Raw genomic sequence first — 22,930 nt, 5'->3', positions numbered from 1 at the left:
GGAAGAAGCTGTTATTGATTATGGGTTCAGGGTAGAGAAAAAGAGGGAGAGAATGAGTGTGTGTGTATGGGAGAAGGGCAGAAGTGTGGGAGAGTGAGGATGTGTGTGTGAAGGAGTGAGTGAATGGGCACATGTGTGGAAGAGAGAGAAGTGAGAGTAGGTGGGCATGTGTATGTATGAGGGAGTGAGTGTGCATGTGTGAGAGTGTGTGGAAAGGGAAGTGACAGTGAGCATGTGTTTGAGTGACAAATGGGGGCAAATGAGAGGAGCGTGTGTGTGAGTCTGTGAGAATGAGCATGTATGTGTGTGAGAATGCGAGTGTGAACATGTGAGAGTGTTAGAGTTTGTGTGTGTAAGAGAGAAGAAAGTGTATCTTTTCCTTGTCCTCCACCATCCCCCTCTAATCTACAACAATCTCAGGATAATGAATATCAAAAGTTCCCAGGTTTGGTTATGGAACGGACACTGGGCCATGAGCCTCTCCATGAGCCGCTGCACCCAGGACTGGATGGGGGCAGGGGCTACACATAAAAGCAAAAACTAAAATAAAAGTAGTAGAGACCATGAATAACTGGGCAGGTTGGATGGGCCAACTAATCTTTATTGCCTGTCATCTACTATATTACTATACTATTGTCTTTTGAAGTAATATTATTGGAAGTAGTTGTGCATGATTTTAGATAGTAAAGACTAAGACACAAATGAAAAACAGACAGTTCTTGTGATCGTTTGTTTATTTTCACCAACAACTTATGAATACTTGAGCTAGACTCTGGCTCCCCCTGCCTCCACTGGTTACAAAATAGTTCACAGACTCTTACTTAATTGAAAATAGATGAATTCCACAATACCAGCCTTGAATACATTTTCATTAGCTCAGAGAACAGCAGTTGCAGAATCAGAAAATAATAAAAGAAGTTGTGGATCTATCTGTTTTAAAACAATTAACACGTGGCTCCAAAATCTTGGTGTTAAAGTGAAATATCACAGATTATAAGGGTTGACGCGTCAATCCAATAAAGTGGCTCTAGTCCTGATTTTTCTCCAGTGCAGGCTTGGAGATGTAGTCCTACTTCCCCATGCATGTCATTGGTATATCCAAGATTAGATGAGCTTCTCTGGGCTGACTTGGTCAGTCAGGTCTGAATATATGCAGAGGCCTACTAGGCCATGTGCCTGATGGCAGCAAAGGTTTGGAAGCAGCAAATTTCCTCCCTCTTCTGTCCTGCAGACCTTCAGTATTAATTACAGAGGGGCAGGGTTGGCAGGGAAGGATGGACATTGGAGGTCTGCGGGAGGGAGAATTGTGTGTGATCAAAATGTATATCAGAAGTCCAGGAGGAACTGGAATTAAGGAATCAGATCCAAAGATCCTGGGAGAGAGGAGGAGAGCAGCATGACATCAACAATGTCTAGAAGTAACAAAACCCAAAATCTGTTACTGGTAGAAGTTGGTAACTCTACAGAATAATTAGGTATAAATTCTGAGCACTGACTTAGGCAATAGAAATCATACTACTATTATTATGATTATTAAACATTTAATTTATACTAATGGAAATGAGGGGGTAAATGGCATCTATACAGGCACCCTCTGAATAATTAGATATATGCCAAACAGTCTCAAATCCTGGATAGTACCAAGGACTGTTATTTATATCCTCATTTTGCTGGATCTTTCTAATCTGATCTCGGGTGATAATTCAGTAAACCTTGCCTGATGGTAAATACCTGGGCTGTGGGTAAGGTATTGGATGAAGATCCAAACTCACCGTTTTGCCCAATTCTAATTATGATGAAGTCTTAGGGTACAAACAGGTTTGTCAAACAGAAATTTGGTTCATCTCCTACAGTGATCCTTCTGTGGTATAGTCTTCCTCATAATAGCTTATTAAAACAGAAACAACATTCCAGGATAACCATTCAATCTGACTTTTGATAAAAAAAAAAAAAAAAAGCCTCAGTGGGCATGCTGAGTTAAATCCTTCCAACAGACAACTTTTTCTTTTTTAAAGTAAGTTATTTGGTCCGTCATAATATTGGTCAGAATTCTGGTTGACATGGGGCTTTTAAATAATTCAAATAAATTTAAAATGCTTTTAAATTTTGGCAATACGGAAATATTTTACAAACAGCACAGGGCATATTAAACGCTTACATTTAGTTCTGAGACTTCAATGACATATGTAATTCCATTACAAACATTTTTTTTTCTTCTTACATAGCTGCTTTTAGAAAATCTACAAGCAAATGGTGAGGGAAGGCAAAATCTAGCTGGACAATAAGATAACCCTGAAAGAAAGAGAAATACGTTACTAAAAGTCCATCAAATGTGTAATTACATCCAGTATACACAGGGACAGACAAAATTGTTTTTCAATAACCATAAACATCCAGATAATTCATTCAAGATGAGAAGAAAATACTATTCTCTTATTCGTCACCTTTTTATAAATATTTTTTTTTATTTTTGGTTCAGCGACGACCCTCTTACTGCTCTGGGCTTCCAACTCAGTTAGAAGCTGCCTGAAATGGGGCTTACATTCACAGCTGCCCAGTTTCCCCCCCTCTCTCGCTGTTGTTTGTTGGTCTAGTCCAGTCCATTGACAGAGGCACAGGTGGGGATTCTTTCTGGAGCCTTGCAGGGGTGCGTTCATGATCCAGTCAGCGTGTGATTCTATCGATGTCTAGGATTAGGAGCTGGGTTTTGGAATCTAACCATTCATTTATTTAAAATGAAAGGCAGAGGCACAGGGGGGATAATGTAAGTGCCAAATATCAAAGAGGATGATTAAGAGGACACAATGGAGAGAGAAGAAGGGCTGGTGTGCTCTTGCCATTGAGATTCACCTTCTTACAAGAAATAATTTAATTTGCGATCCCTGTGTAGCTTTCTAATTGGTTTTTCTTTTGCTTTTCAGCCTGTAATACATATTTAGATTCCTGGAAAACTAATGCTTTAATTCACATAGTAATGAATTTGAAGTGAAAGAATAAATATCTCAGAGGCCTTTCATTTACCATTTCTTTATAATTTTCTTGATATATTATATCTACCAATTTTTGCAATTTTTTGGCTTGGTCCTGTATGTAATATTATTGCTAAAAATAGGGTAAAGTTTAATTTTTCCACTAGTTTTCTTTGCTTATTTTAATAAGCTCACATAAATTGCTGGGAAAGACAGACAAAGGACATCCAGTAGATGGTTATCTGTAGAATACTTGCCTCTTTTGTGATGATTTCAGGATTTGAAATTTCAAATAGGTGAAGCCCCTTGCTGTTCATTAGTGCTGTTAAGGCTGGTTCAAGTCCTGTGAGAGGAAAGCAATAAAGCCTTCAATATCAAGTAGTTCAATGGAATATATACTGCACTGATTACTTGGTGTAGAAATAAACTTTATTTAGCGCACACATTGCTGATCATCAGTCAGGACATGCTATGCCGCCCCTTAGTGAAAGCGGTAGATATTGAGCTTCTGGATATCTGATCACTGCAACAAACTACTTGCTGTAATTCCTATGACTGTAAAAATCGATCAATGACACGAAAGGACACCAAAGAAACTCTGAATGGACCAGACAAACACCACCAGAAACCACTGAGGACCAAAAAAAGGAAGCCAGACTCCAAAAAGGACCCCCTACCCAAAAAGCCAGGATGAATGCAGCTGAAATCTCTCTAAACCTCTAGACTCCTCCTTTGTGCCCTCGTCCCTTCCCCCTGTCCCCCTCCCCCTCTCTCACTGACTGAGATGGATCATCACTCAGGTGACCATCACCACCCCCCCCCTCCCCAGAAGCAGCACTGAATTGCTAGCAAAGCCTCCCAATCCACCCATGTCAGCTGAAATTCAGCCATTTGCCCGCTGGATTGTCACATTGGAGGAGGCAGCACTATGATCCCTGTCATACCACAAATGTTGCAGGAAAGCCTGTCAGCCCAACAGACCCCAACAGGTGAACCAGCCCAGACAAGCACTGAACAAGCCCAAAGGAGCAGTGACGAGAATGACGTTTTGTTTTCAATATGTTCTGAATGGATATGATTACTGCTGAAATTCTCTCTCAAAACTATCATGACTTTCTCTTTAAACATCAGAAGTATGAATAATGCACTTCATTCTTTCCTTTTTAGCCAGCCAAAAGTGTGACATTTACATGCTCCAGGAGGAGTATAGTATCCTACAGGTACAGCCGTACGCTCGTCTCGATTTGCATTGGACCCTTGGTCTTGCATTCTGTTCTAGTGGAAACAGCTGTAGGAATGCAGGTGTTGTGATTATGTTCAGAGGAAACCACTGTACCAGTGAATTCACCCAGTAGCTAGTTCATGGCAAAGTGCTGATTGTGGCTGGCTCCATGATGGGAGAGCAGGTAAAGCACATCAAAGGTTATGTTTCCCACCCCTCCCAACAAGAATGAGCATCTGAAACTGTTCCAGGGCCTCAGGCTGCAACTCATAACATCCAGAACCACAGTGATGGGAGGGGACCTCATCTGCACAATCAGGGAGGGAGGAGGCAGTGCAAGTAGTGCACACCAAATGGATGCCACTTCTGGGCTGCTCCAGGGAATGATCAGGGATCCATCCTCACAAGACATAAAGGGATCTGTAGGGCCTGGCTCCAGAGTGATTTGTGAAGCCAGCACGATAGATCACAAGAACATAAAAAATGCTGTAGGGGTGTGCAGCAGGGACGGATTTGTCCCATTTGGTATTCGTATTCGTCGGGACCCAAATCCGTTGCATCACGTGTGACGTCACGCCTTGAGCGCCCAAATTGCACAGGCATATACAGGCGTGCATTCATTCGCCGCTGGCGGGGGCTGTTGAAGGCTGCTTTCGCCGCCGGCTCCCGCCTCCCTCGATGAATGCGCACCCGCCGGCTCCCGCCAGTAAGTTTACTTTTATTACTCTTTTTTCACTTTTGTTTTAACTTTTGCCCTGCGCCTTGCTTCGGGAGGGAGGGAGAGAGGACCATCCACTTCCTGGTACCTGTCATTTGAAATGACATTTGAAATGACAGGTACCAGCGCACCCAGGATACTGTATATGCACTGTATAAAGCGCCTATACAGTAAAATGGTTTGCGCAAGCCTAACGCTTCACAGACACTTCTTGAACGCGGCTTGCATTTGCAAGCTATTTAAATACAGTATCGAGCGGTAGGTGAGCCGGACTGTGCGTGCGGCAAATGCGGGTGCGCCCGGCACTAACGCAGCTCTTCCTACCGCTCCTTACTGTATCGGCCCGTTAGTTACCTGGCTCACTTCCCCTTTAAGTTGCAGACACCGGACAGCATGGAAGAAGGATGTAGAGCAAACTGTCTGGAGTGGGGGCCCAGCCTGACCTGATGTTGCTTTTAGACCCATCTGGCCTAATGAGCTCTTGGGGACTGGGAAGGAGGAGGATCACAGCAGAGCACGGTGCTCAGCGGCCGGCCGTGATACACAAGCTCAGCAGCGGGAGCATTTCCCCCGCAGTTGAAGCCATTCTGCTGCTCCTGCTGTGCTGATCGGCATCACAAGTGTGTTAAAAACTCACAGCCAGCATATCTGGTATGCCCCGTAGCTTTCTTCTGCAGCAGGAAAGAGATCGGGTAGGCTCCGGGTAGCAGTAATGGGGCCAGGGAGGGCTTGGGAAAGACTTTTTTTTTTTTTTTTTCTAAATGAACCAAACATACCTATACATTTTCGGGAAAGGCCATTTCCAGTTTATATATGTGCCATGCATTTAAAATAAATGCACATCCCTAGAGGATTAATTGATAACTACATTTCCAGCCTTTGCTGTTCTACAATTTTTGTTTCTCTCTGTATTTTTTTTTTTTTAATATAAAAACAAAACATTGTTTCATTTGACAGCTGACGAGAATAAATCTCCTATTATTTCCTTCAAAACACTGGGTCTCATTCTGTTTAAATGTTGTAACTATGTAACATGTTAAAAGAATCAGGAGAGTACAGAGAGCATGAAGCAGTTTTTGGTTTTTATTCCTCTTAGATCATAATTGTTTTCAGGCTAGTGTTGCACCTAAACACGAAAAGCTGCAGGTTTAAGGAGTAATTTTTAAAACTAGCTTTAGCCAGCCAAGAGCTCGCACAATAACCTATTAATCAACACCTGAGGCCCTCCCAACGTCTGGCAGCTCATTCATTCATTTCCAGATTCCTTCTAGGAGAGCCAACTAACTCTTCAGATCTAGATTGCCTACCAATTAATCTGAAGAGCAGGTTTCACTCTTTTAATGAGTAAGCATCAGAAACCTCCACATAAAATGGCACAATGCAATACTGTTTCATTTTATATAGCATTTTTCATTCAGTTGTAAATAAACAATAATTTAAAAATCCAGATTAAGGCAAATATCTTGTTTTCATCTGGGTCCTGAAGGCATAAAGAGAGAACATGATAAGCCCAAATTCAAAGCCAATTCTTGATCTTGTTTCCCAAGAGTTCCCAATATCACAGTTCAGTGGATCCAAGCACTAGGAACATTCTTGCTCCCTTTTACAGCTGAAAATGATTAAAATATCCTAGTCTACTCCTGAACAGTATACAAATGTATTCCAGCTACAAGCACTATCAGCCATAGTGCCACGTTATCACAGACAAGTGGAAACATGCGTGATCGATCACCTCTGCTGCTAAAGTACCGTATTTGTATATATAACAGGGCTTGCTAGTGCACTGCCGTCCATACTCATACTGAGCCCGTTACACAGATGCACTGGATGCTTTATAACCCGAATCCAGACCATCTCTACTGTTCTGCAGGAACTTACGTGAAATCACAGCTGGAATACCGACTGTATTGATGGCTGTCTGCAAAAAGGTCCTTATTGATCCTTCATTCTGAAAATAAATAGAAAACAAAGCAAATTAATGGTTCCAGTTTTTAAACATCTACACAAGCACCACAATATATATTTTTGTTTTAGTACCCACCGCAGATATTTCAGAAGCACATGTGATATTATTAGTATAAATTCTGCAGAATAAAAGAAAAACAAAATTAGTAAAGTAAACCAGAATAATTTATGAGTTCTGTCTGCCATCAAAGTTTTATGGGTGAACATAAACTATGATTGAATGTCTTCTGTCTGGCAGCTGATTGGGAAGCAGTTATCTATACAGTATTAATGTATTTTGTTTCAGTCTATAATATTTTCTCCCTTATGTTATTGCATGTGGTCTCCTTATGGGAGATCACCTTCAATAAAATCACAGATTCTTCAGCTGCCTTCAGAAAAGGCTTTACACTTCATTCAGGGTTCAGATTTATTGTAATAAGATTTAAGCTGTGGGCAAAAACAGGGCAAGAAAATTGAAAGAGCTAGCAAACTCATGTTCTTCCTCAGTTTGCAAATGGCAGATCTTTTGCCCAAGGATATCATTTCTTGCAGCTTTAAGATAAAAAAAAAAAAATTGTTCAGGGCCCAGCATGGTTAAAATTCACAAGTCAGATCTTCTATTCCCCAGGCTAGGGCTGGGTAGGTTACAGAGGCAGCATTTACAGCCTCTGAGACCAGGTGGGTGGGTGTGGGAGCTTAAGCCATTGCTCATTGGTGAAATCTACTGACTGGACACAGGCATACATGCACCAGGTTCTGGAGAAAGCAGTGATTTATGTCCCTGGCTAAGGACTGTCACTGCAATTGCTGAGTTAAGTAAGGTGGTTATAAAAATAGGGGTGTAACCGAATGAAAACTCAATTTTCTAGAGCCAGGACCAGTACTATTCTGCTTCGCTGCCCTGTGCAAATGTCTCTTTCAGTGATGGCAGTGGCCAGAAATAGCAGTCCAGGGAGTGCAGGACCTGTGAGCCAGTGCATGATCACAGGCCTCACAGTGGCCCTTCTTCTCCTATGGGTATTCCCTACTAAACATGATGCCTGTGCTTCAGAAGGAGCTGGGGAGGGAGAGAAGGTAAAGGGAGGAGTGGAGTGATAGTGTTTTTTTTAAGGGAAGGAAATCATTTTAAATACATAATGAATCCTTCTCTCCCATGCTTCCTCTTCTGTCTTCCTCTCCCCTCACCACATTTTTTCTTTTCTCCCACCCAGACACCTTTTCTCCCACGTCTTCAGCTCCAAACTTAATTCTGATGATTTTTCTGCTCTTGCTTAAGGACCACTGTTGCCTTCTTATCTGTCCTTACGCAGGCGTTGGCTGTTTCTCTCTCAGGCCATTGATTTTCTCCTCCCTCCCTTCACTCCATCATAGTCTGATCAACCTGCCACCTCCCTATTCCTCCTTCAAAAGCCCTGATCCATCATAATCTCACCTTCCTAAAATTACTGATCTGCCACAGAGTGCCCGCCCAGTTTTCCCAAAAGCCCTCATCCTCCATTCTTCAAAAGCCCTCATCCACCACTGCCTCCTCCTTTCCCCCAAAGCCCTGATCTGCTGCTCAGTGGCATCTTTAGACAGAAGTATCTGGGGGGAAGGGGAGGGGGTGACACAATGAAGGAAACATTGTAGCCTATTCTGTGCTCCAGAATTGGGATTTCCTCATCAATCCTCATGAAACTTGCAGGAAGAAATCATCAGAAGTGGGAAAGAACTTCAGGGTACCTAGACTGTGGCAAAGAGTCACCGAAAGTGGCATGAATAACTTAAGACTCCATAAAGGCGAGTTATCCAACATATTGTCAGAGGAGCAAAGAAGCAGCCAGTGGGGGAAGAGCACTCTAAGAGAGCACCAACAAAAGTGGCTGAATGCTTAAAGGCAGAATGAGAGGCAAAGTGACACCAAGAGTGCCATCAGCATCCTAACTCACCAAGAAGAGGGAACAAAGAAGAAAAGGAGGCAGAAAAAAAAACCCAAGGCACTGATAAAGGGACAAAGCAGCACAAAGAGTGACATCATCACACCAAAGCAAAATGAGAAGTGCAAAGCAGCCCCCCAGAATGGCAGAAACACCTCAAAGTTTAAGATCCGGAGTGTGGCAGCAAGGCAGAATGGGAGAAAGAATCCCAAGGTGTAAAGTCTGGGTTTGACAGCAGGACCAAGTGGCATAGAGATTCCCAAGGTGCAGCATGAAGGACACAGCAACAAGGCAGAGTGGCATGGGAGATGGCTGCCTTCCTGCGCAAGTTCTTGCTACTTGTCAGACTTAATACAAGACAAAGATTTGCTGTCAGTATTATTTTTGTGGCAAATATAAAGACCTGATCACTATATATCAATATATCTATATTGATATATAGATATATTGATATATAATCACTATATATCAATATATCACTATATATCACTATATATCAATCACTATATATCACTATATATCAATCTTTGAGTACAAAAGTTCATCATATTTTTATTGTATTTATACTGTAGCTTTAACATGTTATTATTTCTACGTTAAATAGTTAAATTGTATATATTATACTCATATATTTATTTATTACTATGTTAAATTGACATTCGGTTATATTGTTCCATCTGTTCTATGGTTCCATGTAAAGCCCCTTTCTCTTCTGGGCAGTTCATCATTTTGAGGCGGATTTTCAGAGCCCTGCTCGCCTAAATCCGCCCGGGACTTACGCGAGTCCCGGGGCTCTGCGCGCGCCGGTAGGCCTATGTAAAATAGGCTCACCGGCGTGCAGGGCCCTGCTCGCCGGTGAGCCTATTTTACATAGGCCTACCGGCGCGCGCAGAGCCCCGGGACTCGCGTAAGTCCCGGAGTTCTCCGAGGGGGGCGTGTCGGGGGTGGGCCCGGTCATCGCAGCGTTTAGGGGGCGTGTCGGCAGCATTTTGGGGGCGGGTACGGGGGCGTGGCTACGGCCCAGGGCGGTCCGGGGGCGTGGCCGCGCCCTCCTTACCTGCCCCCAGGTCGCGTCCCGGCGCGCAACAGGCCCGCTGGCGCGCGGGGATTTACTTCTCCCTCCGGGAGGCGTAAATCCCCGGAGAAAGGTAAAGGGGGGGGGGTGTAGACAGGGCTGGGCGGGTGGGTTAGGTAGAGGAAGGGAGGGGAAGGTGAGGGGAGGGCGTTAGAGGATTCCCTCCAAGGCCGCTCTGATTTCGGAGCGGCCTTGGAGGGAACGGGGGTAGGCTGTGCGGTTTGGCGCGCGCCGGCTATACAGAATTCATAGCCTTGCGCGCGCCGATCCAGGATTTTAGTGGATACGCGCGGCTCCGCGCGTATCCACTAAAATCCAGCGTACTTTTGCTTGCGCCTGATGTCTCAAAAGGACACACTTTTATTGAAAATGCAGTCACACCTGTGGTGTACATTGGTTAAATTACAGTTCACAGTTTTGAAACAGGAGCCCCGACATGGCCGTGTTTCGCATCGGGCTGTGTTAGGGGGACCAAGCACGTAAATCATAAGGGATCCTTAATTCACTAAATTTGGCGAGAGCCGTGACTGCATGGGAGAAACGCGTCAGAGCCGCTTGTGAGCGAGAGTCAAATTTATGACGAATAAATTCTGATGGGTACTAGTCAGTTCCAGAGAAGGGGGTCAAATGCCATGTACTGCGGGCGTGCGAGAAAATCCCACCCCAGATAGAAGAAGGTATGCAAGCTTTAAATCATGGGACGCAATAGAGAAACAGAAAAACCTTGTAAATTGAAAAGAAGAAATGCGAACCCCGGGCTTTTAGAAGCTTAGTAATCTTCAAAGAGGGTTTAGACAGCCAACCAATAAAGGAGAAGTAGCAGGCCTTTGTATGGTTGGCTGTCTAAACTTTTCCCATATTCTGTAGCTGAACTTAGACTCTTCCATTTCTTGACTTTCTTATTTTCATGATTTTCTGGTGTATGGTTGGTAGGCATGTGGCAGCAAGTCCCCTATGGTGTATTAAGAGGCATGGTAGGTAGGCATGTCGCAGTAAGTCCCCTATGATGATATTAGGGGTGTGGCAGATAACAGCATCCTCCCAAGATAATGTCTACAGAGGAAATGAACAGCACATCTCATGTTCAGTCTTCAAGATCAGTGTCACTGGATTTTGGAGAGCTGGAATAGGCTGAATCACTGTGATATGTTGTCACTGTGCTGTGGTCTGCTTGGCAATAGCTCACGGCCTTACACATGGCTGCTAACTTGATATATAGTTACAATTACTAACACCCTGGTCCCCATTGATTTCTGTAGACTTCAATGGCCCATAGAAATGAATGGGGAACAAAATTAATGGGATGAATAGGATTTGTTTAATTTGTTGGAACCTCCATTTGTTTCAGTAAAACCCTTGAAAGAAACTAAAATGGGGTTCCATTTGTTTCAGAATGCCCATTTATTTTAAACAAATGCATATCCCTAATGGGAGTGAAATCTATACAGGATATGACAGAATCTCAATAAAAATCATGTACCTCCAATGATGTAACACTCATAACTGAGGCATGCCCTATCTTTTGCTTCTTGACATCTTACCTCTCCCCCACCATCATTTTTCCACTCACGCTCAAGATCTTTAGTTTCTTCCCTCTCCCTCCTCCTATCCCTGTAATTCCTGCTAACTCCTTTTTCTATTGATCATCTCCTACTGCCCCAACCTTCCTATTACCCTATTTTCAAACCTGCCTCCACCCCCCTCCCTTTTATCTTCCTTCTTAGCCAGCTGCAGGACAGCTGCCCAGTTATGTGGGTCGTGCCCTGACTGGCTATGCATCCACAGACATTCCCCCTAAAACTGTACTAGGATATTTTCCTTTACAACTCACCATACAAAATAATATATTCAAATTCTGGGGACACCTCAGTAAGAGCAACAACAGAAACCTCTTCCACTGCCAGGCACTTTTATATGTTTATCTGGTTAACTTGCTCAACCACAATGTAGCTGAGCAAATTAGCTGGATTAACATATCTGGCTCACTTGACTGAGATATTCAGAAGTGCAGCCACACCACTGAACATACCCAGCTATCACAGACCTACTACTGGTAATAAGTAACATATCATTTAAATCTGCCTCTCTTCCTCTACATCAATTTTCAGAAAGGACTCCAGGGGTGTCCTGAATAACCATAGGCCAGTGAGCCTGATATATATGCCTAGTAAACTGAGGAAGCTATCATTAAGAACAAAATTATTAGTCATTTAGATAAACATGGCTTAATGGGGAAGAACTAGCATGGATTTAGCAAAGGAAAGTTGTAAATTACTAATCTATTGAAATTATCTGAAGGAATGAATAAACGCCTGGATAAAGGTAAGTGGATTTATCTAGTGTATTTAGATTTTCAGAAGTTTCCCTCCTGAGAAACTTCTCAAAAAACTAAAAAGCCGTTCAATAGGAGGTGTTGCCTTACTGTGAATTGGTAACTGGTTAAAAGATAGGAAGCAAAGTAGGACTAAACAGGCAGTTATCCCAGTGGAGAAAGGTGAATAATGGAGTACCCCAGGGATTTGTACTGGGACCTGTGTTTTTAACTTATTCATTAACTGGTAGAATTTAAAAGCTCTACATGCGTGGCCGGGCCTCGCGTGCTCTGGGTGAATTTTCAAAGAGGCCCGGCCACGTGCATATACCCTGGTACGCGCACAATTGCTGGGCCTCTTCAAAGAGGCTGGCCAGGAGCGGGGTCTGGGCAGGGAGGGGTGGGGGGCGGGCTGGGTCGGTACCATTGATCGCTATCCTGAAGACTCACGTGCCGGCAGCTGAAGTAAGTGATGAAACAAAAAAAATAGGTAGGGTTTAGGGGGTGGGGAAGGAAGGTTAGGGAAGGGGGTAGGGAAGTTTCTTCCCAGTCCGTTCCTTAATTGGAGGGAACTGGGGAAGGCCTGAATGCATCGCCTTGTGAAAAGTCCCCTCCCCCCAGCGCACGCTGCCCACACACACACACGCGCACGGCCCACGGATTTTATGACATGTGCGCACCGCCGCGTGCATGTTATAAAATTGGTGCGTCCATGTGTGCGTGCTGGGAAGCGCATGCACACATTATAAAATCTACCCCTAATGATCTAGAAAGGGGAGCAATTAGTGAAGAAATCAGATTTGCAGATGTCACAAAAATATTCAAAGTAGTTAAAACACAGCCCCCGACCTTACAAGATTGAAGAACTGGGCATCGAAATGGCAGATTAAATTCAATGTCGACAAGAGCAAAAGGATGCACATAGGGAAAAATAACCCTAACTTTAGATACATACTGCTGGGTTCTGCATTAGTAGTAATCACCCAGAAAAAGGATCTTAGAGTCATTGTGGACAGTATGTTGGAACCGTCAGTTCAGTGTGCAGGTGTTGTCAAAAAAGCGAACAGAATGCTGGGAATTATTTGGAAAGGAACTGAGAATAAAACAAAGCATCATAATAGCTCTCTATTAATCTAGGTGCAAGCACCTATTGAGTACTGTGTGCAGTTCTGGTCACTCTTTGTCAAAAAAGACATGGAGGGATTAGAAGAGGTACAGCGAAGGGCAACAAAAATAATAAAAGGAATGGAAAGGCTGCCTTCTGAAGAAAAGCTAAACAGGGCTCTTCAGCTTGGAGAAAAGATGTTTGAGAGGGGATATGATAAAGGTTTATAAAATCATAAGTGGGGTGGAACAGGTAAATAGGGAACGTTTATTTACCCTTTCAAATAATATTAGGACTAGGGTGACATTCCTTGAATCTAACAAATTGGAGAAAGTATTTTTCACTCAACACACAAACAAGCTGTGGAATTTGTTGCCAGAGGATGTGGTCATGCAGTTAGCAGAGCTGGGTTTAAAAAGATTTGGAAAGGTTAAAAAAGGAAAACGCCCATAAACAGTTATTGACCAGGTCACCCTGGGAAACCACTATTTGTTGCTGAGAGTGAGCAACAAGAAACTGGATCTACTTTACAGGGTGCAGGTCTTGACTGACCGTTGGTCCGGCCCATCACGGCACTTTCTATATTCTTACGTTTGTATGTGCAAGCAAACTAATTTGAAGGCTGTTTGCTCTATTTTATCATATCTTTGCCTGATATTTAGATCTCAGAATAGGACCCCTAGATAACAACTATGAAACATAATTATAAAAGAATGCAGATTGAAAGTAAATAAATTAATGATGTCTCTGAGATATCTAGTTCACATTCAGGCATAAAAGAGTAAGAAACCCTATTTTATCGTGGGTTACTTTCACCTTTTGGGGGTAGTGGGTTTGTGACTCAGGAGAGCTGTAGTGCCAGAGATATGGATTCAGGAATCCTGCTCAGCAGGATGTCACTGTGATGCTTTGGGGCCTGAAGGGAGGAGGAAGAGTGAAGAATAATTTTGACTGCATGAGGCAGCAGCGCTGACCCTTGATCCTCAACCAAGTCATCCATGGTGTTTTCCTGGGGAAGAGGAAGGAAGCAAGCAACCTTTCCACAGGGCCATCACTGGGGTGGGGGGGGGGGGGGGGGGAGGGAGGGAGGTGATAAATCAGGATAATTGTCCTAGGTCCTGCACTTTAGAAGTCCAGGAACCATGGGAGTAGTGCCACCCCCATCATCACTTCACAAACTGTGCAACATACTCCTACTTCTGCCTTTGGGATCTCTAGCCAGCTCTGCAGCACGATGCTCCTGCCATTCTCCTTCCCTCCCATGGGGCTGTTCTCATTGGTGTAGCTACCCAGCCGAGACTTCCAGGTTCATGACCACTATAGGCCCTGCAGTCTCCCCATTACTACTCTTCCTCCTGCCAGCCCCTTCTAGCAGCCAACAGGGTCTTACTATCCCAGATTGCTGACTCTTAAAGGGGCACCACCCTGACAGAACAAGTAAAAAAAATAACACTTTGGCTGGTAGTGCTGCAGCCATGGTTGCAGCCAAAGCATCTAAGCCCCTTAAAGGGTCAGTACCCCTGCTCCTTAACCTCTGGAGGTGGAGACAGGAGAAGGAGGCTGGGGGGGGGGGGGGGGGGAGTGTCCTGCTTTTTATCCTCCCAGGAGGCAGGGGGATTGACCCTTCAGCTCTTTGGGGGAAGGGGGTTAACCAAATGACCCGACCCTCCCCCCAGGTCTTCATTCTCCAGGGAATGATCCCAACTTGAGCTGATTTGCACTGAGTCCTGCACCACTCTAGGACCTGCCCTCTCCCCTACCAGCACACACACAAAACACTTCAAACTGCATTTTAACAAAATAATAATGGCCTTGTGGATGTTGAAATGCTACTTTAAATAAATTCTGTAAAATATTCTAATGAATTTTTTGCCCATTTATGAAATAACCAATTAATGGTAATTAGTACCTTCTATGATATTAGCGATGGTATGCACTAGAGATGTGAATCGTGTCCTCGATCGTTTTAACGATCGATTTCGGCTGGGAGGGGGAGGGAATCGTATTGTTGCCGTTTGTGTGTGTAAAGTATCGTCATAATCGTTAAAATCGTGAGCCGGCACACTAAAACCCCCTAAAACCCACCCCCGACCCTTTAAATTAAATCCCCCCCCTCCCGAACCCACCCCAAATGCCTTAAATTACCTGGTGGTCCAGCGGCACACTAAAACCCCCTAAAACCCACCCCCGACCCTTTAAATTAAATCCCCCACCCTCCCGAACCCCCCCCCCAAATGCATTAAATTACCTGGGAGTCCTCCGTAGCGGCGGTCCGTGGCTAAATCGGGGGAAGGGGGAGAGCACGAAAACCGGCACACTAGATCGTGAGGTCTTCAGCCGGCGCCATTTTTCAAAATGGCCGCCGCAAAATGGCGGCGGCCATAGACGAAAATGATTCGACGCAAGAGGTCGTTCCGGACCCCCGCTGGACTTTTGGCAAGTCTTGTGGGGGTCAGGAGGCCCCCCAAGTTGGCCAAAAGTTCCTGGGGGTCCAGCGGGGGTCAAGGAGTGATTTCCTGCCGCGAATCGTTTTCCGTACGGAAAATGGCGCCGGCAGGAGATCGACTGCAGGAGGTCGTTCAGCGAGGTCCGGAACCCTCGCGAGATTTCTGGACCTCGCTGAATGACCTCCTGCAGTCGATCTCCTGCCGGCGCCATTTTCCGTACGGAAAACGATTCGCGGCAGGAAATCGCTCCTTGACCCCCGCTGGACCCCCAGGAACTTTTGGCCAGCTTGGGGGGGCCTCCTGACCCCCACAAGACTTGCCAAAAGTCCAGCGGGGGTCCGGAACGACCTCTTGCGTCGAATCGTTTTCGTCTATGGCCGCCACCATTTTGCGGCGGCCGCTATGGAGGACTCCCAGGTAATTTAATGCATTTGGGGGGGGGTTCGGGAGGGTGGGAGATTTAATTTAAAGGGTCGGGGGTGGGTTTTAGGGGGTTTTAGTGTGCCGGTTTTCCTGCCCTCCCCCTTCCCCCGATTTACGATTTTTTGACGATAAATCGGGGGAATTGGTATTGTATCGTGGCCCTAACGATTTTTGACGATTTAAAATATATCGGACGATATTTTAAATCGTCAAAAAACGATTCACATCCCTAGTATGCACAAATACCTACAGTACCTGAACATAATCTGCTTTGAAGTATCTGAAAGACGTAATAAAAATTAATGTACTGTAACAATAGTAATGTTCTTCCTTACGTGGAATTGGACAGATGCAAAATGAGTTTCTTCTCGACATATGATGCCATAATAGTAGCAATTACTTCCTGCAAGGGGAAACAAACTGATGACCTAAAGGCTGAGTTCAATGTTTTAAACATATCTTGCTTGTACCATATATGTTTTCCGTTCCTTCTTTCACATACTGTAAGTACCCATGGAGCCTCATTTTATAAACATCCCTAAATGCAATACATACTCTTAAACATTGACGTTGATCATGATTTATCATGGAAATCATAGAAAAAAATAATCAACAAGTTGTATATCAGGGCTGGTCCTTGAGGGCCACCAATCAGTTGAGTTTTTAGGATATCCCTAATGAATATGCATGAGACATTTGCATACAATTGAGCCAGTGTGCATGCAAATCTATCTCATGAATATTCATTAGGTATATCTTAATTTGGTGGTGGCCTTCAAGGGCCGGAATTACCCACCTCTGTTACAGATGATATCTTTTGACTAAACTACTATAATATATTTGTGACTAGCATTTGAGAGCTATAATTCTTTCATATAAACTTAAAGGGTACATTAAGCATGTGAAATATTATTTGGATAGTCAAAATGCTATCGACTCTGTGAAATGTTAAATTGTATTTATATAATCTGACCATTGCTTTCTTGCGAACAATATACAAACAATAAAAATATAAAACAATTATTTCAGTCTTTTCCATTATAATTATAAAACATATTTTTCTTTGGATTATTTATGTCTTGTGATAGCTAGGATGGTGCAGATCAGGATAAACCTGCAGCTGTCTGTAAGAACCTCAGGGCATCCTGAAGGGATCTGCTTGATATTAGCAATACAGTGGCCCATGGAGAGTTAGCAAGAGCCACAATTCTTAACCAACATCTGCCGTACTTATAAAAACTGCTGGTTAAAATTACATATGCGGTCCCATTCCCAGCATCAACTTGCCGTTTCAAAATACAAAACCATGGAAGAGCCCTCCTGTATGGAACGCATGCTCAGCTGCACTGCAGCAGAAGACTTCACCACAGTACCCTCCAGGGTGACTGTGGTCTCTGGAGGGGTGAGACCCCACACCTGCAGCAGGCCATCCTCAGCAAGGGAGCCGCAAAAGATCTATGGGACAGAGGTTACAATAAAAGGCCTCAAGCAGAAACTCTCAACATGCTTGCTCGCAATATATCGCAGGCTTCCCTTTAAGAACTTTGATAAATTGATATATATCTGAGTACATATTATAATTAAGGATTTACCATCATCACAAACATTTAAACCAAAATAGGAAATGACGTGTAAGTGATTATCTGGATAATCCAAGTCATAAAAATTTTAAAACCCTCCAAATTTTGGGGCAGTGGTTATATTTACTAAATGGTGGTTACAAGGAGGAAATATATTGTAGTTAGGCAGGGCTGCAAGTGTAAGCCAACTCACACATGGCATTGGAAGTCATCACACCATTGCAATGCCTACAACAGTACTCAGCTCTTCATAATTTAGGTGCATTGTTGTCGTTGCAATATGTTTGTGTGCAAATAAATTATTCAATCAATGTACATATAAAAATAAACGATAATGCTGAGAAAGGTGATCAATACAATAATTCCTTAATGGCAAATACAGTGCACTTATATTCTGAAGTCAGGAAACAAGAGAAGATATTTTGTTCTTGATATGAGTGACAGTGTAAGAGTGTAAATGCAGAGTCATCAGGTCAAATACACAGGCAGCTCAGGACACAGCAGCCCATGCCCTTATCGCCCTTGAGTTGCTGTTAACAGGACATGCTATGGATTTTGGCTGTCTGTTGGCATGGTTCTTTGTCACAATTTAGCAAATGGATCTGTACAAGTAAAAGCTGTCAGGCCCAGCAATGGTAATCCATAAATAAAAACATAGCCAAAAAGTATAATAGCATAATAAGTGTCTTTAATATCCATTGCATTGAAAAAATATAAACTTCATGATTGATAGATAGATATATATATATATGACACAGCAAAAGCACCATTTATATACATATGTGGGGGACCACCCCCTAAAGATTGTGCCCCGTTCTGATTTAGTAGCATAAAATATTCTGGGTGGGGGAGACCCTGAGATTTTCAGTGTTCAAAGTTTTACCTGTTTCCAATATTTGAATCTGTAATACGGCAGCGTGGCACTGGATGGCATTTGGTGTGGGGCAGATCAATGTGATGTTTTAATGTTCATGAGTTGAGGGGTCTGGTGAGTTGGGCCCTTTAAGAGTGTGGGGGCTAATGTGATTAGTGGGAAATGTGTCCTAGGAAGGTATAAATTCTGGTTCATTCGGCTGGAGCTTGCCCTTTCTAAGTTGGAGCTGGGATTGAGAAGAATCTCCAGGATGTAGGGAGTCTGCAGGCTGGTGGGGCCCTGGTGACTCTTCTGCAGTGGACTTTTCCCTCAAGAAAAGGCTTGAGGTCATGGCTTGGAAAGAAGAATTTCTCCCTCCGAGGAAATGCTCAAAGACACAAGGAGTGCCCAAGGTGATTCTTCCATTTCAAGAAAAGGCTGGATATAGAGATGGGTTAGTGAAGAGATTGTAAACTTTAGGTTCTACTAAACTGAAGACTGGGAGACGGGCACTCTAATCATTGGTGTCTTGGATAATATGCTATCGTGTGCTTCAATCTGACTGTGTACCCTTGAATTCTGAGTATTCAGTACTGATATGTCTACTACCTTATACTGAAATACGCATACGGGCGGATTTTCAAAGCCCTGTCGCGTAAATCCGCCTGGATTTACGCGAGCAGGGCCTGGCACGCCTATTTTCCATAGGCCGCCGGCGCGCGCAGAACCCCGGGACGCGCGTAGGTCCCGGGGTTTTTGGACGGGGGCGTGTCGGGGGCGGGGCCGAACGACGCGGCGTTTTGGGGGCGGGACGCAGCATTTTGGGGGCGGGCCCGGGGGCGTGGTTTCGGGCCGGGGCATTCTGGGGGCGTGGCCGCGCCCTCTGGAACCGCCCCCGGGTCGGGTCTCGGTGCGCCAGCAGCCCGCTGGCGCGCGTGGATTTACGTCTCCCTCCGGGAGGCGTAAATCCATGGATAAAGGTAGGGGGGGTTTAGATAGGGCCGGGGGGTGGGTTAGGTAGAGGAAGGGAGGGGAAGGTGAGGGGAGGGCGAAAGAGAGTTCCCTCCGAGGCCGCTCCGATTTCGGAGCGGCCTCAGAGGGAATGGAGGCAGGCTGCGCGGCTTGGCGCGCGCCGGCTGCCCAAAATCGGCAGCCTTGCGCGCACTGATCCAGGATTTTACAGGATAAGTGCGGCTATGTGCGTATCTTATAAAATCCAGCGTACTTTTGTTTGCGCCTGCTGCGCAAACAAAAGTACGCGATTGCGCAATTTTTAAAAATCTACCCCATAGTGACTAGATGTCAAACCAGAAATAAAGTTGAGAGCTTTGGTTTTACCTGATAGCGTGTTCTGATGCTCTATTGTGCCAGCACTGATGGATATCTATTGGGACCAAGTTCAAGGAACAGATAGGGGCAATGCTCTCCCTGACCAGTCAGAGGAGAGTGAGTGAGCTACCCTTACTGTTTCTATCAGGATCCACTTCACCATCTGCAGGACCAATAATCTGGAAGCCACTAAATACATTTGAGAGTCTGCCCTCTCTCATATTGGGGCCAATAAGCTGTACTAAGCCTACCTCAGGTTTTTATTCCTGTTTTAGCATGGGTTTTCGGCGCTAACCTTACTCAGGCGTGCAATATTGATTTTAATGCCGAACAAAATCCGTGCTACAAAACCCACGGTATGCTTAGTGTGGGGGCATGCAAATTGCATGTAAAAAAGCTATTACAGGGCAATGTAGAGAGCTGAGTCAGCAGGGAGATATTTTAGCCCTTGTTTTTTTAATGCAGGAAATATAAAACCAGGGCCAGGACAGGAGTAAAAGCTAACTTACATTTCTGATGGCCATTTTAGTCCATAGTGGTGTTGTGTAGGTGCCTCTCTGAGCTTTTCTGTGGCAAACATGGACTATGTATGATTGTTTTTTTTCCAGAAGAATTAGAGTGGAAGAAGCTGTAGAGCAAAGTAAAAAAGATGGAAGAGAAAGAAAGAAGACACTATCGCTAAAGAAGAAAGGAAGTTCTGAGAGAAACAAAAGGGCACAGGAGAGCACACATTTCTTTTGACATATTGTATTCTCCTTCACCTTGGCTGCAGCGGCTTGCAGTCTCTGCAGGTTTGAAAACCCCTTTTGACAAGCACAAACACATCACTCAGATCCAGATGCAGCTCGGACAATATTGTAAGACAGGAACCTGGTTTATGGTAGCGTGCCACAAATAAATTAACATTGGTCTCCTTCTTCATTGGTGTGTCTCCATTTTATCCCAGGCCTGTGGAAATCCCTGGCCCGAGGAGGCACGGCCTGTGATGGCCGTGTCCTCTTGAGTGCCAGCTTGGCCTTGACAGCTGCCCTGGAGTCCCGCCATCAATGTTTCAGTTGGTCCACGGTCCTGATCATCACTGTTAGGCTGCTGACATCCTCAGCGATGCACTCCCCGATCTTCCTCTTGTCCTTCATGGATGTCTTCTGCCCAAAGACCGCACCGTGTTTCTTGCAGACCCACCACACTAGAACCCCTCCCCTCAGTCACTCCCCTCTCTCAATCCCCTCCTCTCCCAGCTCATTCACAACCCCTTCAGATGGCGCAGACAGAAGATCTCCTGGGGGGGGGGGGGAGGTCCCTCCCTTCCTCGCACGCACCACCACTACTGGTCCTCACTGCCACCCCTGCCGCTACTGGTCCTCCGAGCGCCATTTTTGTTAACAGGCAAACTCTGACCGACGTGCTCGCCCGCGCATGCCCGGTAGAGCTGCTCTCTACTGCGCATTTGCGGGCCGTCGGTCAGAGCCCATTTATAAGGTAGATTGAAAAGCACAGGTCCTAGTACAAATCCTTGAGGCACTCCACTATATTCCCTTTTCCATTGAGAAAAGTGTCCATTTAATCCTACTTTCTGTTTTCTGTCTTTTAGCCAGTTTATAATCCATGAAAAGACATCGCCACCTATCCCATGACTTTTTACTTTTCCTAGAAGCCTCTCATGAGGAACTTTGTCAAATGCCTTCTGAAAATCCAAATACACTATGGGCCAGATTTTAAAAACAGCACGAGGGCGTAGATTTGTTCACGCAACCCGACGCAAACAAATCTACGCCCGATTTTATAAAATGTGCATGGAGCCGTGCGCATGTTATAAAATCTGGGGTCGGCGCGCGCAAAGGGGTGCACACTTGTGCACCTTGCGGGTGCCGAGCCCTAGGGGAGCCCTGATGGCTTTCCCCAGTCCTTCAGAGGCCGCTCTGAAATCCCTAAGAAATCGGAGTGGCCTCGGAGGGAACTTTCCTTCCACCCCCAAATCTTCCCCTCCCTTCCCCTATCTAACCCGCCCCCCAGCCCTAACTAAAACCCCCTCCTGACCTTTATCTTGAAAGGTCAGGAGGGGGTTTTAGTTAGGGCTGGGTGCGGTCTTTGGGTTTTAGTTAGGCTGCGCGCGCCAGCCAGCTGCCGGCGCACCATCCCTCGGCACGGCAGCTGTGCCGGAGGCCTCGGTCCTGCCCCGGCACGCCCCCAGGCCGGCACCCTACCCACTGCCCTCCCCCGGAACGCCCCTTTTTGCAAGCCTGGGACATACATGCGTCCTGGTGCTTGCACGTGCCGCCGCGCCTATACAAAATAAGCTCGGTGTGCGCAGGGGCAGATTTTCTCGGGTTACCCACGTAGCCTTTGAAAATCTGCCCCTATATCTACTGGTTCAACTATACCTACATGTTTATCAACCCCTTCAAAAAAGTGAAGCAGATTTGTGAGGCAAGACGCCTTGGGTAAAGCCATGCTGACTTTGTTCCTTTAAACCATATCTTTCTATATGTTCTGTGATTTTGATCTTTAGAACACCTTCCACTATTTTTCCTGGCACTGAAGACAGGCTAACTGGTCTGTAGTTTCCCGGATCACCCCTGGAGCCCTTTTTAAATATTGGGGTCACATTGGTCTCCCTCCAGTCTTCAGGTACAATGTATGATTTAATGATAAGTTACAAATTTTAACTAATAGATCTGAAATTTTACTTTTTAGTTCCTTCAGAGCCCTGGGGTGTATACCATCCGGTCCAGGTGATTTACTACTCTTCAGTTTATCGATCAAGCCTACCACATCTTCTAGGTTCACCGTGATTTGGTTCAGTTCATCTGAATCATTACCCATGAAAAACTTCTCTGGAATGGGTTTCTCCCCAACATCTTCTTCAGTAAACACCAAAGCAAAGAAATCATTTAATCTTTCCGCGATGGCCTTATCTTCTCTAAGTGCCCCTTTAACCCCTCGATCATCTAATGGTCCAACTGACTCCCTCGCAGGCTTTCTGCTTCAGATATATTTTTAAAAGTTTTTACTGTGAGTTTTTGCATTTACAGCCA

The 22,930-nt window shown here is 44.8% G+C and overlaps 1 protein-coding gene across 4 annotated transcripts in view; it reads right to left on the bottom strand.

Moving 5' to 3' along the window:
* Window positions 1–716: 716 nt before the first annotated feature.
* The window catches only part of CETP (cholesteryl ester transfer protein), a 102,311-nt gene continuing 80,097 nt past the window's right edge, over window positions 717–22,930 (bottom strand). For 2 of the 4 annotated variants that reach the window (XM_029608723.1, XM_029608724.1), the window contains exons 11-16: window positions 17,421–17,588; window positions 16,469–16,536; window positions 6,951–6,993; window positions 6,788–6,857; window positions 3,227–3,312; window positions 717–2,292 (exon numbers count right to left, since the gene is read on the bottom strand). In XM_029608723.1, coding sequence (XP_029464583.1) covers window positions 2,218–2,292; window positions 3,227–3,312; window positions 6,788–6,857; window positions 6,951–6,993; window positions 16,469–16,536; window positions 17,421–17,588 — 510 coding nt within the window. In that variant the 3' untranslated portion in view covers window positions 717–2,217. The remainder of the gene's footprint in view (window positions 2,293–3,226; window positions 3,313–6,787; window positions 6,858–6,950; window positions 6,994–16,468; window positions 16,537–17,420; window positions 17,589–22,930) is intronic. The other 2 variants (XR_003857733.1, XR_003857734.1) reach the window with 2 other exon arrangements.

This window comes from Rhinatrema bivittatum, chromosome 7 (assembly GCF_901001135.1).
Source record: "Rhinatrema bivittatum chromosome 7, aRhiBiv1.1, whole genome shotgun sequence".
Classification (NCBI taxonomy): domain Eukaryota; kingdom Metazoa; phylum Chordata; class Amphibia; order Gymnophiona; family Rhinatrematidae; genus Rhinatrema; species Rhinatrema bivittatum.
This window is presented reverse-complemented; position numbering and strand designations above follow the sequence as displayed.